At 35.8% G+C, this 15,709-nt stretch overlaps 3 protein-coding genes across 14 annotated transcripts; 1 reads left to right on the top strand and 2 right to left on the bottom strand.

The window, feature by feature from the left end:
• Window positions 1-2,474: 2,474 nt before the first annotated feature.
• LOC133796548 (aminopeptidase M1-like) lies at window positions 2,475-6,677 on the bottom strand. 11 transcript variants are annotated; one of them, XM_062234110.1, is made up of 7 exons: window positions 6,430-6,677; window positions 6,044-6,227; window positions 5,836-5,929; window positions 5,011-5,119; window positions 3,760-4,833; window positions 3,168-3,234; window positions 2,475-2,728 (listed from the first exon to the last, which is right to left on the bottom strand). In XM_062234110.1, the coding sequence occupies exons 1-5, from the start codon at window positions 6,499-6,501 to the stop codon at window positions 4,813-4,815; spliced, it is 480 nt and encodes a 159-aa protein (XP_062090094.1). In that variant the 5' UTR covers window positions 6,502-6,677; the 3' UTR covers window positions 2,475-2,728; window positions 3,168-3,234; window positions 3,760-4,812. The 11 variants fall into 11 exon arrangements, with proteins under 11 accessions (XP_062090094.1, XP_062090093.1, XP_062090096.1 ...); XM_062234109.1 differs by having other exon boundaries at window positions 2,475-3,234; window positions 3,760-3,838; window positions 3,917-4,833; XM_062234112.1 differs by lacking the exon at window positions 3,168-3,234 and having other exon boundaries at window positions 3,760-3,838; window positions 3,917-4,833.
• A 985-nt stretch (window positions 6,678-7,662) lies between these two features.
• LOC133796547 (uncharacterized) lies at window positions 7,663-10,938 on the top strand. Of its 2 annotated transcripts, XM_062234105.1 has the most exons (3): window positions 7,663-7,821; window positions 9,622-9,735; window positions 9,975-10,938. In XM_062234105.1, the coding sequence occupies exon 3, from the start codon at window positions 10,045-10,047 to the stop codon at window positions 10,624-10,626; it is 582 nt and encodes a 193-aa protein (XP_062090089.1). In that variant the 5' UTR covers window positions 7,663-7,821; window positions 9,622-9,735; window positions 9,975-10,044; the 3' UTR covers window positions 10,627-10,938. The 2 variants fall into 2 exon arrangements, with proteins under 2 accessions (XP_062090089.1, XP_062090090.1); XM_062234106.1 differs by lacking the exon at window positions 9,622-9,735.
• Window positions 10,939-12,062: 1,124 nt separating this feature from the next.
• Window positions 12,063-14,836, bottom strand: LOC133796546 (ankyrin repeat-containing protein At5g02620-like). The gene is made up of 3 exons (XM_062234104.1): window positions 14,620-14,836; window positions 13,603-14,518; window positions 12,063-13,509 (listed from the first exon to the last, which is right to left on the bottom strand). Exons 2-3 carry the CDS (start codon window positions 14,506-14,508, stop codon window positions 12,652-12,654), a joined length of 1,764 nt encoding a protein of 587 aa, XP_062090088.1. The 5' UTR covers window positions 14,509-14,518; window positions 14,620-14,836; the 3' UTR covers window positions 12,063-12,651.
• Between the last annotated feature and the right edge of the window lie 873 nt (window positions 14,837-15,709).

The following is a 15,709-nucleotide window of genomic DNA, read 5'->3' as shown; positions in this document are numbered from 1 at the left end:
GTCTTCTTTCCAACTGTCCAAGAAACAGATTGAGGGAGCGCGACCTTCAAAGGGAGAATCGTGTGCGACTTGAGGCGTGGTGTGTTGAGGCCGGACGTTGGTTGTTGGCTAAGCGGGTCCAGTGGGTTCTGCTTCTGCCCGCCCATGCGTGTCAGAGGTTGGGGCTTGTCGCCCGTCGGTCCCGGAGGATGGGGGGATGGCTGGGGATTGCCCGTTACCTGGGTTCATGTTGTGATGTGGGGAATTAACACGGCCGACTAGAACGTCGGATCTGTTAGAATCAAGATTCTCGTGGGCTTGGGTGTTGCGAGTCGTGTCAGCGGACCTGCGCAGCTCAACAATCTCGGCTTCGAGCCTAGCTTGGGCTTCGGTTAATGTCTTGATTGCCTCGTCGGACCGCTGCTGGCTTGCCTCCAATAGACGACACATTCTTTCGATCTGGTCGCTCATGTCCATCGGAGGGACGCTTTGTGCAACTGGGCCCGAAACTCCGTTGCCTTTTGGTGGCATGACTTCTGGGTTCGTAGCGGATCTTGATTTCTTGGTTCGACGATGTGGCTAAGGCCGATATGTTTATCGTTCCCACAGACGGCGCCAATTGTTGGTGCAACAATTTGTCTTTCTATATCTGGAAGTAAAAATCCAACGATGAACGACGACTTGCTCCTACTCCGGTGATGAAATCTACCTTTGACTCGTCGAGATTACCTGCAAGAAAGACACTCCGATGCCTAAGTCAGTTCAAAATTCCCCCCGTTTCCCTCCTCAAAATCTCATATTTATAGGATGAAATATACAAAACAGTTAGTTGGTTCAAGTGAACCCTGAAAAGGAGGAAGGAGAATAACTAACTTTCCCTCAAAAAATACCGACTTTTAAAATGTCTCGCTCAAGGGTCAGAGGCGCGGACTGCCTCTGACCTACAGCTTCTGCCTTCGGAACCTTCCTTTGTCTAAACGCTCCATTTTGAGTATTTGATAAATGAGGCAAGTGTTTTCGGGCCGAACATTTTGGGCCCAACAAAGAGAATGTTGATTATTGGTGATGTTGTGGAGCCAGTTTGCCCATATTCGAATGCCCTCATCAATGCTTTGGTTAGCTATCGAAGCATAAGTTTTGTTGATAAAGAACTCTTCTACATCTGACCCATTTTCTTTGCTACAAAGTGGAGACACAATGCCCCTAATGAAATTAGTCAGCAGCATGCCTGACCCGTATCTTCCTAATATTATTTCCCACTTTTCCTACATAATAATATACAAAAATATATCATTAATATGTCAACATTATTTCTTGAATAATCTCTTTCTATATAAGTATAAATATATCTATATATATATATATATATACCTTTAACCATTTTTAGAATATTTCACAACACTTAAAGTTTATACGATATATATATATATATATTCTTACAGGTTCGATATCATATATGGTATATGATATCATATATATCGTATCGTGAAATAGCCTGGAAATGGTTAAAGGTATTTATATATATTATTAAGAAATTAATTAAATTCCTAGTGATACATGTGCAATGCAATAAGAGATTGGTATATGAATATACCTGTTTGTCGGATATAAAAAAGTTTAGAACCTCAACCACTATTTTAGGGTCTGGACAAGATGCCAACCAACCTATTTCAGGTCCAACAATGAGTCAAACCACGACAAAATCTAAAAACAACAATTAATAAAAAGATTAAAAAAAAAAGAACCCCGAAAAATCTATACCCATTGATCATGAAGTTTTGAATGACCATTAAAAAAAATAATAAATAAACAAATAATAATAATAGTAAAGAAAAAAGAACACAACAAGTTTCTCTTAAAAAATAATAGTTCAAAAAAATAAAAAATAAAAAAAACCTAGGTTATTTCAAGAAACCGACCACTATTAAAGGAAACGACAGCATTCAAATAAAACGAAAACAATAAAAAAAAACGACATGATTTACAAAAAACGATATCTTTCAAAGAAAATCGGCATTCATTAAAAAATGTCATCATTTTAAGAAAACGATATTTTTTTGTCAAAGCGATATCACCAATTACAAAACGACATCTATTAGACAAAACGATATCATTTTCATAAAACAACATAAGTTAGACAAAACGACAACAATTAAACAAAACAACACCATTTAGAGAAAACGACATGCTTTTGACTGAGGCTGAGAAAGTCCTTATAAAAAATAGAAATAAAAACCAATATAGATGAATAAAAAAGGGAGTGAGTGAATAGTTTCTAGCTTAATCAAATAGAGTTGAGATTGAGATTGAGATTGAGAGGGTCGGGTGTTCCTTAAAATATGTTCCTTCTCTTGAAGAACTGTATTGAGTTCTTTGTAACGTCCTGGATAGCCAAGACTGTTACACTGTGTGTTTATAAAAGTGCTAGACTTGCTAATCAAGTCATTTAATTAAAAACGTGTTACAGAAACTATAATGGAACTAGGGTTAAAAGATTTTGGTCTTAAAAGTCGCATTTCTTTTATATATTAATTCCTGTTTACACGGGATCCCAAAAATGATCATATTAAAATCACTTACAAAAGATTTACAAATTAAATACAATATTAGCCATACTAAGGCAAAATAGACAGTTCAACGATCCCTGTCCTGATCCACTCCTCGGCCAAGGCGACCGAACAGCTGACTATGTACATTTAGCCTCGCAGCTCTCCATCTCAGGACTGGTCTAACTTTCCTTTGCCTTTACCTGCACCACGTAGCACCCGTGAGCTAAGGCCCAGCAAGAAAACACAATAACAGAGCATAAGCAATCAACAGACAATTCAATATCACATATTCCATAAACATGTTCTCAACCATTTAAGCATTCAGAATAACCCAGTATTCAGCATACCAAACATATCAACTTATATCATACATCAATTCACAAATGATAACTAGGGTTAGCGCCCTCAGGCCGCACCCTCCGTTATCCCACTGACTCCGGCCCGCTTAAACCGAGCTCAGTGAATATTAAGCTGTCCCCGGCTACCATTGGCCAAGCCGCGCCCTGTACGCAAGTGTTGTGTACGTAACCCTTAGGCCGCTATCACATGTCCCATGGCATTATACCATCATTGACATTATACAGATATCGGGAGCTCTTAGTCCCATCACAAACATATAACCAGGTGCAGTTTTCTTACCTTTGAATTTGCTAGCTTTGTTCAATGAAATCCTCAAGCACGATCCTTCCCGAGCACTAGCGCGAACCTAGCCACAAGCATAGACCAAAGTCATCACCAACCTTCAAGTCCATAACCTAGCCTCGGAACCAATCCCGAGCCCTCGGGAAGTTCTAATTCCACCAAACAGGGTGGTGGAATCGAACCCCGAACCCATGGCCAAAAACCCTTGCAAATAACCCTAAAATCCATTTCTGAACACAGGGTAGTGCTACAGCGCTCATTGGAGGGCGCTGCAGCGCTACAAACAGAACCAAAATACCCTCAACATGCTTGGCCTAGCGCTACAACGCCCAAAGGCTAGCGCTGTAGCGCTAGTCACAGACTGCCAACACCACATTTTCCCTTCCTGCGATTTCCCCAAGCCAAACTTAACCAAAACTTCTCCAAACCTTCACCAAACTCAAAATCAAGCTCACTAACATGTCCAACTCATCCCAAGCATCATAACCACATGCACCTCTAATCCCAAAATTCACCATAGTCACTCCTAGACTTCAGAATTCAGCAAAACACAGTCAAAACTTCAAAGTTTAAAGTTCAGAATTTATACCTTTGATGGAAATTCGATTTCAAGTTAACTTCTTGACCTCCTTAGCTTGTTCTTCCCCAATTCCTTGGCTTGAATTCCCCTAAAGTTCCCATCAACTCAGCTTAGACACCATAGTTTAAACTAACCAAACCAGAAACTGAAAACTCTAAAGGCTTACCTCAAATATTGATGTGTTCTTGCTAATCCCTTGCCAACCTTTCAAGTTTAGCTCAATACTCTTGTTGCTCAGCCTAACCTAGCTCCCCTCTGAGTTTTGCTCCAAGAAAATTGAAGAGAAAGGGTGAGAGAATCACCAACCGACCCTAAGAAAACTGCTCTGTTTTCCTTCATTTTCTTTTTCTTTCTTTTCCTTCTTTTCTTTCTTTCCTCAGCCTTCTACCTTTTTCTACAATTCCCACTAAGTATAAAGCCTCAGCATACTTATCTCTTGCAAGCCAAATGACCATAATGCCCTCCCTTTTAATTCTAAATCCGTTAATCCACTAAGGGGCATTTTAGTCATTCTACCCAATTCCCGCTAATTCCTCGAGTGTCTCTAATATTTTCTGCTTACTTCCCGACACCTAATTAATCACCAATTATACCCCTCATTATCAAAATTAACCCCAATATATTCTCTGAATTCCCATTTATACCCCTAGGCTCGCCCCGAGCCGAGTATAAATCCCCGCCGTGACTTTTCCGCTAACTCGCTCACAAAGATCATCTTGAATCATCGATTATAAATATATCTACATAATAATGTGGTCTTATCAATTTATCACAATTATTAACATTTATGTCCTCGACGGACCACAATTACGAAAAATGTCATTTCTATCCTAATCAGGGCATGCATGCATACTAATACACCTAGTCATGCATCATAAATATACAAATAACCATATAAACATGCTTTTCACATAATCATGCATTTTACTCATTTAAATCACACATAATTCATATTATGTCCTTCATGCACACTAATCAAGACACTTAAACCTTATTAGTGAATTTGAAAATGCTCAAAAGGGATTCATTCTTATCCTTTTCTGTCCGAGGCACTACAATCCCTCATAACCGCAATATAAGAGCCTGCCATACCATGCAAGAAAAAAGTAGTATTATTTTTAAGTAATGATGCACAAAGATAATAAATAAATATTGTTATTATAGCGTTATAGTGTAATTTCCATATCATAATAAATGATTACTGCTTTTGTGTCAGCTGATAAAAGTTGAGTGTTTCTATCATTGAAAAAGGAGTGAAACCTCTCTATGAGTCTCTTCATGCCCAAATATCACCAATGCCTTTAACACTTCCCCCCTCAATAGTGTATCGAAGTGGCTCTCTCCAGCTACTGATTTCCAACCTAGTTTTCTGTATAAACAATATATAACAAACATTTTTTAGACAAAAATAAGGCACACATATGCATATATGATTATATCTACTAGTAATAGCTATTGTAGTAGCTATTAGGATATAAGGACGACAACATAATCAGTATTGCATAATATTACTATCGAGTCATGATGAGATGGACATAATCCTAACACGCTCGGGGCCATGAACACGCTCTAAAACGTCTTTGGTCAGTTCATTGGATCAAGACAATTAATTCTCTCGCATTGGGTATCTAGGTCCAATAGACCCATTTTGACTCATAAAATGTCACATATCTTTTTCATTGTCGTAAAAGATGATACATGGGTGTTTAGAGAATAGTGTTCATCGTACCCTTGCACTTTTGTTTTCTTTTGTGTGGGTAGATTGATGGATTGTGATGAGCACAAAGTAAAGCATGGTGATTCATATCCATTATTACAAGGTAACAATGTCTATCTTAAAACTAATTTGATGCCTTAAATAAGATGATATAATTATGCATAGTTGAGCATAGATTGTTGTTAATCAATTCTTTATTATTGTTGAATGTTGAATCAATTTCAACAAGGAACCCAACCAAATCAAGCATCAGAAGTGTGTAAGACATTAAGAAGTACCTATATGACCAAAACCATTTATATAAATGATCAAAGTGTTGTTTCTATTTTTGGAATATAATCAAGTCCTCTGGTAGCATTATTACTTACTTGGTGTATAGGTCAAGTGCCTTGACAGCATTATCTAAAGCAAACTGCCCTTTATCACTCTTCCCAACAGGACAATATACACGAACTCTAACCCCTGGAAAACCACAGTTTAATATTCTATATTATATCAAATCAATTAAAACGAAGGAATAAGGAAGATCACTACTAAACTTCACAATCTTCTGCTATATAATACATATTCATATACCACGAGCTGATGTGTCTTCAGTGTAATCAAATAGACCAATAACAACACCAACTGGATAGGTTGACATGAGAGGAGACTCAAATATTACAGTCTTAATCTTTCCATTAAGCTTTTCATCCATTATTGGCATATTGGACAATACTGTGAGCTCTTGTGGTGCATCCACTTTTATTTTAAAGGTGGCCTGCAAAACAAAGGAAGTTAGTTTTAATAAAATTATGGAAAATAAGTCAACAAAGGTTATTTTAAACATTTGAATAAGTATATTAATGCAATAAAATATAATTAAGGTGAGAGTGCCGAAATGTAAAGAATTGGAACAATAAGACACTAAAATGTTAAGAAATCTCTACCAAATATTTCTATATATATATATATATATGTACCTTTAGAGCAGGTTCATCCCAACATGGAAAACATCGCCTTGCATCTACAGCTTCAAACTGAGTAACCGCCATGTTCTTCTTCTCCTCTCCATCCGAATAAGTACTGTCAAAATTTGTTAGTGAAAGAACTGTACAAATTAATAAAGGAGAAAAGTAGAAGCAGAGAGATCTGGCTTCAGATGAAGATCATATCTTTTGGGGATGGCCAATTTTGGTAGCCTTGTCTGCCCTTTGAATTGCTCATCTACGCTCTCTCTCTCTCTCTCTCTGCTATATATATATATATATATATAGATATTTCCAAGTGTGTCTTCTTCTGGTATAAGCAATGAGTAGTAGAGTAAGCATCTTAGGATAAGATAAGATCATTTTAAGGAAACTCCGTTGACCTGTTCTTCCCAAGAATACTTTCAAGCCATCTAAAATCCAAAATTGTTGACTCTATGTGACACAGCAACTGACAAGAAACATAAAAATAATGCTATTAATTGAATAATTTGATCAGATAAAAAAAAAACTAATTTGAAATGAAAATCATAATAATAATATTAACCTAGGATTCTTGTTTATTTAGATAATTGATTTATAAAACATTACAAAATGAATGAGACTCCTTTTAAATAGTTTTTTATTTTATTATTATTTATTTAAAAAAAAAAATCAATTACCATAATTTTATTTTAAGGGTATATTATTTTACCCTTAATTTGCTTATATATTCAATTTCCGTGTTAATTCAACCATACAAAATATACATTTCAATAAATTTGTGGTCAAAATTGATTTTGAAAGAGTTTATTTAATTAAAATAAAATATTAAAAAAAATTAATTTCAAAAATACAATTTTATTGTTCAAATGCGTTAAATAAATTATTTGCTAAAAAATAATTTTTTTTAATAAATGATTTCAAAATAAATTTTTCTTTCAAAAATTAAAATAATAACAAGTATATAACTGGTAGAGTTTCGAATAAACTCTGAAAATAATTTTTTAAATATTTTTAAATAAAAAATAATAGTTTCAATTATATAAAGAAATTGTATTATTACTATAATATAGGGATACAATTTGGTATTATTAAAATCACTAGAGTGTAAATAAATATTTAAACGAAACAAGACAATTGGAAAATTTGTTCGTTAACTATATAACACGTAGGACGAGTATAATAATTAACTATCAATTTTGCATTAAAGTCCTAAAAATACTCATTAATTTAACAAATGACCAAATACAACAAATTAACATGATAAAATTACAAAAGTACCCTTATTCTCTACCTCGGTAAGCCCTAAGGATTCACTGTCTTCACCAGAAGAAGCTCGTCGCCGACCACCTTTGCCGTAGAGAACCGGAAGCTAAGCTCCTCACCTTTGTCGAAGATTCTTCTGTAAGTTCTCTCTTTCTCTTTAATTTTTGTTTTCTGCCATTGTTTTCGTTATAATATCCAATTATTACATAAGAAAGCTGTAAGAATAAGAATTATAATCTGGTATGTAAATGCTCTCTCTCCTTCTCTTTCTTTCTGTGTCTCTCTACCTCTCTCCTGCAGCTTAAGCTATGGTAAGTAGTCCTAAACCCGAAATTCAGATGCATTTCAGTCTATTACTCCTTTAACTGAAAACAATAAGATGGTAATTGGGATTCTTGGTTATGCTTCTGCTTCTTGTTTTGTGATGTCACTATTCCTTAGCTACTCAGTGATTTTCTGAATTTTTCTTCATTCTTATTCCGTAGTTGTGGCTAACTGCTTGGTTTCTGATATTTTTCTTCCCTAGAAGATTTCTTATTCCGTAGATGTGTGGCTATCTGCTTAGTTTCTGGCCTCCAAATAAGTTGTGTTTTGTACTCATTTGGGGCCTTTGCTATCTTTTTATGTTGTGATCTGGGCTTTATACTGTTGTTAAAATGAAGAAAATACCAGATTTTGGGGTTGCATCTGGGTAAAGGGAGAAAATTTAGTGTCGTGGTGTTTTAGGTTAAATTTATTCTACTGTGATTAGAACATTGCTATATGAAGAAGTGTTTGATGAGATCTTACGTTTTCTTAGCTATGTTGGCCGCTCCGATTGGATTTTAGTATTCTATGTCATTTTTTGCAGCTAGGTTATTTGCTTTGTGAGCCCTTCAAACAATTTAAGAGTACTATATCTGCTGACATTTATTTCTCTCATATGCCTTATAGCTTCCATTCCAACCTTTTGGACTGTTTTTGCTAATCTTAAGTAATCAATTGCTTTTAGACTTCAATAGAAAAGGAATCACTTGTTTTTGACATAGTTAATTGTGAAATTTTTTAGATTAGAGAGAAATAGAAAAACAATGTGCAAGTGTCAGTCGTAGGCATTAACTGCCATTAGAAATATTGGTTTGATTTGTCCCTGTGGTCTAATCTTTAAGTTACTTTTGCTAGTTTTTCTCCCTCCTGGTTTGCACATTATCTGTTTGTTAAAATGTCTCATAAGGACAGATATATATTTTATTTTTGTTAGGAAATGGAAATCTTAAATTAAAACATGGCTGCCAAATGAAGGGGCAGTTCCTTTACATCAAAACAGTCATTGATCTCATAGTCTTGACCATTTTTCCATTGGAATCACTCTCGAGTAACTCTCTTCCAGCTATTTGTGTGACTGCTTTATGTTTATGTTTGATTATGGAGCATAATTTATGATGATCTTTAGAATAATTGAAAATATTCCAAGTCAAAAGCATTGCATATAACTTTGGAGCTCTTTTGCTTTATCTTCTTAGTGTATAACTTATGATCTCATATTAGTTTGCCAACTATAATATGTGGCTCTAATTAAGATAGACACTTTCTTTTAGTGAAACCTTCTCTAATTATATTAACTTAATTCTCATTACTGCTAGAAGTAGTACTTATTTTTAAGCTTGATTGCTGGAAGAAAAAAAATTGTAGTGGTGGGTTGAAAAACTTTGTGGAGTAAAATAGAGAATAACTACTAATAGATGAGGAGGGTAAGTTAGCAAAGTCAGAAATATAGTAAACTAAAAAGAATAAAAATGGTTATTTCTCTCATTTTCAAATAGGGGGCATTTAGTTTTCTAAGCTCCTTTTTTGGGGCTATTTGTTGTAATTTCTCAATCTAGTTTTCTGAATCATTATTTTTATTTCTTTATATTGTTGTAAACAAAATCAATTGATATTCGATATTTGGTATTTCAGTTCAGGCGTTAGCTCTAGGATTTTAAACACTGTTTTTGGAAACTCCGGGAGCTATATATTTTGCTTTTTGCAAGTTCACACTCTTGAGCTCTTTGCCTCTTGAATTTCTCTACGGTAAGACCTCAGTACATTTGCCTCTTGAAGCCACTATGTTATTTTCTGCACACCAGCTGTTTGTGTAAATGCTCTGCTAGAAAACTTATTTAACTTGCGTTGAAAGGGTGAAAAGTTAGTGTTTTTTATATAAAGGCCTGTTGTTTATTATGTGATTTCTCTTTGTAAGACAGCAAAATGCTCGATTTATGTTCAAGTTAGTGTGAATAAAGTCGGAACTGCTTGGTTTAAATATGCAGATTCACGAATTTTTCAAGTAATCAATTTTCTGCTAAATGACATATTGATTTCACTGAATTCATCAACACTATGAGGATTGTTGCGGTTGCCAAATCATTTTGTGTTCGATCCACTCTGCGGGAAATAACTGGGCCTTTGCAGCATCGTTCTTTCCAACATGATTTTGTTCCTAGGGATCCCAATGCCAAGCCTAAAAAGTATAAATACCCTGCATTTTATGATCCATATGGTCCTAGGCCACCACCCTCGGAAAAAATCCTTCAGCTTGCTGAACGAATTGTAGGATTAGCTCCCGAAGAACGGTCTCAGATTGGTCCTGCTCTCACTCTCAAGCTAATGCTACCAAAGCTGGAGAAGATATCAACAGAAGGGATGGACTTGGGTTCACAAGGAGGGCCAGCTGCTGGGGCAAAGGCTGAAGAGAAGAAAGTGGAAAAAACAGCATTCGATGTGAAGTTGGAGAAGTTCGACACAGCTGCAAAGATCAAGGTGATTAAGGAAGTCAGGACTTTTACTAGTCTGGGTTTGAAGGAAGCTAAAGATTTGGTTGAGAAGGTACCTGTTTTGATTAAACAAGGAGTTACCAAAGAAGAGGCAGCTGACATTATAGAGAAGATAAAGGCTGCTGGAGGAGTTGCAACTATGGAGTAGGTTTTGTGAGTTGTTATGTATTGCCGAGTCTGTATGGATATTCCCCAGTTTTGTGATGTTGGGAAATTCTTTATCTTTCAAAGCTGAGTTTTTGTGATGTGCATGAATTTTCAATGGCCATTGATGAAAGATTATAAAGGAATAATGGTTAGAGTGAAAACCTTGATTTGAGCCAGATTTTGGAGTTAAGACTGCAATCTGAGCTATGTTTTCTTGTTTCATTCCAATATGCTCTTTGCTTTAATGTATTTAGCTCTATTTTTAGGTTCTATCTATGGAGATATCACTATTTGATAGGAGTTTTCAAAGCCAGTAATGAATGGGGATCGTTATTTGATTCAATAACAAATTGCAATATCCTGTATAGCAACATTGAGCTACAAGTGTGAACGTAGTAAAATAAAGGGCATTTAAAGATAATACTTTTAATCAAAGAGAGTTTGGAGGTTTTAGTCACTTGGGAGGCAGGGCAATGTCCCTGCCCATAAGTTAGCCAAGATGGCTTTATTGTCCAAGTTTAATTTCTTTGTTCAAACTGATGTTTAAGTCCGCAATGTCATTAGTTTGGTATTCAAAATTATAAATTTAATAAAGAGTAAAATCCCACCAAGTGTTCATTGAGCATTGTGGAGAATTCTAATCACAAAACTCCTTCACCCACACTAAGCTTTTTCTCGAACACTAGTACGATTGTTTCATCGTCATGGTCCAACACAACATTGGCAGGTCAATACAGCTACAATGCAACTCCATCAAAAAGCTCTCATATATACGATACATACATATATATATATATATGTACATATATTAAAGCAAAACAAACAAATTTATGATGATGATTACTTGGTTAGAATTGTTGTATGTGAACCAAACTTCATGGATGGAAAGCTCAAGAGCATTTGAGACGAGAGTTAGTGAGTTGGAGTATGGTAAGAACAATGACTAGGGTTCCAGCAAAAGTAGAAGCAGAGAGATCTGGCTTCAGATGAAGATCATGTCTTTAGGGGATGGCTAATTTTGGTAGCCTTGTCTGCCCTTTGAATTGCTCATCTGTGCTTTCTTTTTCATCCATTTTCCTCCCTCTTTCTTTGTCTCTCTATTTAAGTCAACAAACGAGTATGAATTATGTATGTGTATAATAGAGATAAGATATTTCCAAGTGTCTTCTTCTGGTATAAGCAATAAAATAGTAGAGTAAATTTAACATCTTATAATTATAAGGAGAGATGAATAGACGAATAAAATCCAAAATTTGTACTATGTATGTGTATGTGTAGACGATTAAAATAATAAGGAAACACTAGCTGTTCCATAAAAAACTTTGTACTAAGTATGTGTAGACGATTAAAATCCAAAATTGTTGACTCTATCACACAACAACTGCCCAGAAAGATAAAATAATTATATTACATTAATTGGATAATTTTTCACTCCTATTAAAAAAAAATTCAACACATTATTTTTACTAATATAAAACGACAATGTACTGCAATAAAAGCTACAAGCATCAGACACAACAAGTGCAGCAATAGGAAGTTGATATAGGTATCAAATATTAGTTACATTAGATGGATCACAATAATCATAAACATCCCATGTCAATTTAGTAATTGTTGCAGGAGAGACATTATTGTGCATAAATGGCACAAGTGAATAGTTGAATATACATATTGGCACCCTAGACCTGCTACTCTTCCCGAGTATAAAGTTTGAACCTTCGTAGGAAATCTCAGGAATGCCATGACCATAGAAATGCACACGCTCTCTCCACGGCAGCATTCATAATACAGTACAAAAGAAGCAAAAGATGATGAATTGATGAGATGATTGACTGTATGATTTCTCCACCGCAAGCTAACTCTGCGTAGTTTCCACGTTCATAGTACAAAGGTAACAGAACATTCCAGCTCTAGTACTTACAATCAGAAACTGATTAGTAGTAGTATTTCAGGAGCAGCAATATATGGCTGATCCTAGATAGAGAAACTATCCTTGTCGTTTCTCTCCAAATGCCGAATATTGACCTTAAAGTGCGTACATCCTCTTGTATTCACTGTTCAAAATCTCTGAATCCGATGGCATATTAGATACAGAGTACGAGCGGGACTGACTCTCGTTCCTCCTAATACTGCGCAATTTTGACTCTTCCATCCTATGCAAGATGACACAATAGCACATTGAGCCAATGGTAGTGAGCATGATTGTGCTACCAATAACAGTAGCATACACAGCAAGCCAATGGGCATGTGATCCCACCACAACATATGTGAGAGAAATAAAAGCAATTGAAATGAAGAGGCAAGCCAGCCACATGAGCTTGTTAATCACAAATACAAGTTGCCTCTTTGCCTTCTCTTCAATCACAACCACAGATGTCTGGACTACAACAACTGCCAGGGAAATAAATAGAGCCAGGCTGTCAAATATAAAGAAGACAATGAAAGCTCCGTTATTTGCTATATGGGCTTCTCCGATCTCAGCTCCCTTCTCCTCTACAAACTGGCCAGGCACGGTGAAGATGGCAGCAAAAGCAACTGTGGCAATGAGAACTGCCACAATAGTTGCCGAGTTTATAGCATTATTCAGCCCTTCAATATGGAGCTTCTTTAGCCTCTTTGCAATTTTCTGGACCCTCACTCCAGTTTGACGGGTCTGCTGGAGTTGTGAGCGGACATCGTGTTTTATGTCACTCACAGTCTGCTTAAGTTGCTTAGCAGGATTCTGGGACTTTCCTTGCTCACTAGAATTCGTTGCCCCTGCTTCCTTTAGAAGGGAGACAAGTTCAGGAGTTCCAAATTTTTCAGCAATGTCAAGAGGTGTTTCTCCAGCCTTGTTGATTGCATTGATGTTAGCGCCTTCAATCGACAGCAGACATCTCACATTCTGCAAGAAAGACATTAGAAATCAGAATGGCACAGCTACAAATGCAAAAGGGCACACTAAACAAATTTATTAATGATAATTATAATAAAGCACCTCAATACGACCCTTCCTTGTGGCTATATGCAATGCTGTATTTCCTTTATTATCTTCCAAACTCAAGACTGAGGGATCCGGTTTCAACAATTCAAGAACAATCTCCTCGTTTTGGCCTTTGACAGCCATGTGCAGTGCAGTTTGTCCCTTTTGATCAGTCCTAAGGCCAGTGCTTGGATCCTTGTTGAGAAGAGACTTGACCACTTCCATGCGCCCCATCCTTGCTGCTGAATGAAGCACGGTCTTGCCATTGTTCCGGGCTATCTTTGCGAGGTTTGAATCTGTTTCGAGGAGGAGATTGACCACATCAATGTGGCCCTGGGTGGCAGCTGTGTGCAAGGCCGTGGAATTGGACAAATCAGTGGTCATAGCCAAGTTTGGGAAGACTTGCAACATTTCCTTCAAGACATCAAGATGGCCTTGCCTTGCAGCAATGTGGAAGGGATCGTAGCCATTCCTGGCAGCGAGGGAAGCAGTTTGAAGGTCTATGTACTTGAGCATCTCCCCAACGAGTATAGAATGGCCATTTTCAGCTGCAACATAAAGCGGGGTTTCCCCTTCGTGGTTTTGCTTGGACAGCAAATTGAGTGACTCGTTGGAAGAAGAAGAGTCAAGGATGTCTTTGAGCCTGAGCAAATTCCCAGCTCGAGAGGCCAGGTGAAGGTGGGAGTCGCCTCTTTTACCAGGAGAATCTTTGGTCTTCTTGGCAATGAAACTGAGCTGCTTCTCCATGACTATGCGGAAACTCTTCTGTTTTTCCATGAATCCTCCGCGGAAGCTCTTCTGTTTCTCAATCCCTCTACCAAAACTTGGGCGCTTCTCCAGTTGTGGTTGTGGTTGTGGCTGTGGACTTTGTGGTTGGGGTTCCATGGGTGATTGTCCACGAGAACTGCTTTGTCTCTCCATTAACAATAATCTAAAGAAAAATAGATCAAATAGAATACTTTACTTGGCTGACCCCAATAATCATTAACATCACCATCATAAGAAGAAGAAGAAGAAGAAGAAAGCAAATACCTTTGAATTGAGGATGGATCGAATCTGGTTGAGCTTAGCTCAGCTTGGTTCTTGGAAAGTAAAGACTCTAACTTTGGTTCTGAGATCAGTTCAGCTCAGGTGATGCTCCTCCTCCACTCCCTTCCATTCTATTCCGACCAAACAAACTCTTCCGCACTCATCTTTTTCTTTTTTTCTTTTTTTTTTTTCGATATTGGGGGAGGGGGTTCTTTTTCCTTTTTGAAAGCCATCACTTATCTTTTAATATTATTTATTTATTTTATTCATTATTCTTTCAAATTCACTCTTTACTAATTTACTATTATTTTCTCTTTTCAAAAAAATCACTTGTCGCTATTTTTTTTTTATTATTCTAAAAGGTATCTTATTTAATTTTGTTCTTGTTTCTGCTTTTTTTTTTTTTATTGAGACCCAAAATAAATATAAATATGAAGGTAGAATTACATATGTTTTTGTATTTATTTAGCCGGCAATATTTACTCAAAATAAATACATTAAGAAAAACGAACGTGAAAGCTCAATAATCCTACAAATAAAAAAAATAGATGCATAAATTATTTAAAATAAATAAATCAGAACAATTGTGAATAATAATTAAAGAAAATATAATTGAGTTTGTGGAAAAGATTCGTGTGGCATCATCTTACTTCCACTTTTCTTATTTATTGGAAATTATAAAAGGCGAATCTATCTGGCTGTTAACTTCAACCATTAATAATTAGAATTATAACAATAAATGAATAGATATTTGTATGTATGTATGTATGTATGTATATGTGTGACATTATTGTTTGAATTTTCAACAAAAATAACAAGTCATTCTAGATTTTGTCTTTTAATGATTTATTTTCATGTATAATATTATATGTTTAATGATACATCTATTTAAATATTATACACAGATAAGTGACATTACTCTTTAAAATATTAAGTCTTAATTTTAACTAATTATATTTACATATAATTACATATAATATTTAAATTATATGTAATATTTGAGTGCATATATCATTAACTAATGTAATATTTGCCGTGAAAATATCCAAATTATTAAGTTTGTAACACTTAAATACTCAAATTATTTTTTTGA

Source organism: Humulus lupulus, chromosome 8 (genome assembly GCF_963169125.1).
Source record: "Humulus lupulus chromosome 8, drHumLupu1.1, whole genome shotgun sequence".
Taxonomy (NCBI): domain Eukaryota; kingdom Viridiplantae; phylum Streptophyta; class Magnoliopsida; order Rosales; family Cannabaceae; genus Humulus; species Humulus lupulus.
This window is presented reverse-complemented; position numbering and strand designations above follow the sequence as displayed.

Excerpts from the sequence above, each read along its gene's own strand:
- LOC133796548 (XM_062234113.1), bottom strand. The coding sequence starts at position 6,501 with ATGGCGGTTACTCAGTTTGAAGCTGTAGATGCAAGGCGATGTTTTCCA. Across the intron at positions 6,228-6,429 it reads GGGATGAACCTGCTCTAAAG|GCCACCTTTAAAATAAAAGT; the intron begins GTACATATATAT and ends TTTGTTTTGCAG. Across the intron at positions 5,120-5,835 it reads GCACTTGACCTATACACCAA|AAAACTAGGTTGGAAATCAG; the intron begins GTAAGTAATAAT and ends TTGTTTATACAG.
- LOC133796547 (XM_062234106.1), top strand. The coding sequence starts at position 10,045 with ATGAGGATTGTTGCGGTTGCCAAATCATTTTGTGTTCGATCCACTCTG.
- LOC133796546 (XM_062234104.1), bottom strand. The coding sequence starts at position 14,508 with ATGGAGAGACAAAGCAGTTCTCGTGGACAATCACCCATGGAACCCCAA. Across the intron at positions 13,510-13,602 it reads CAAGGAAGGGTCGTATTGAG|AATGTGAGATGTCTGCTGTC; the intron begins GTGCTTTATTAT and ends TCTTTCTTGCAG.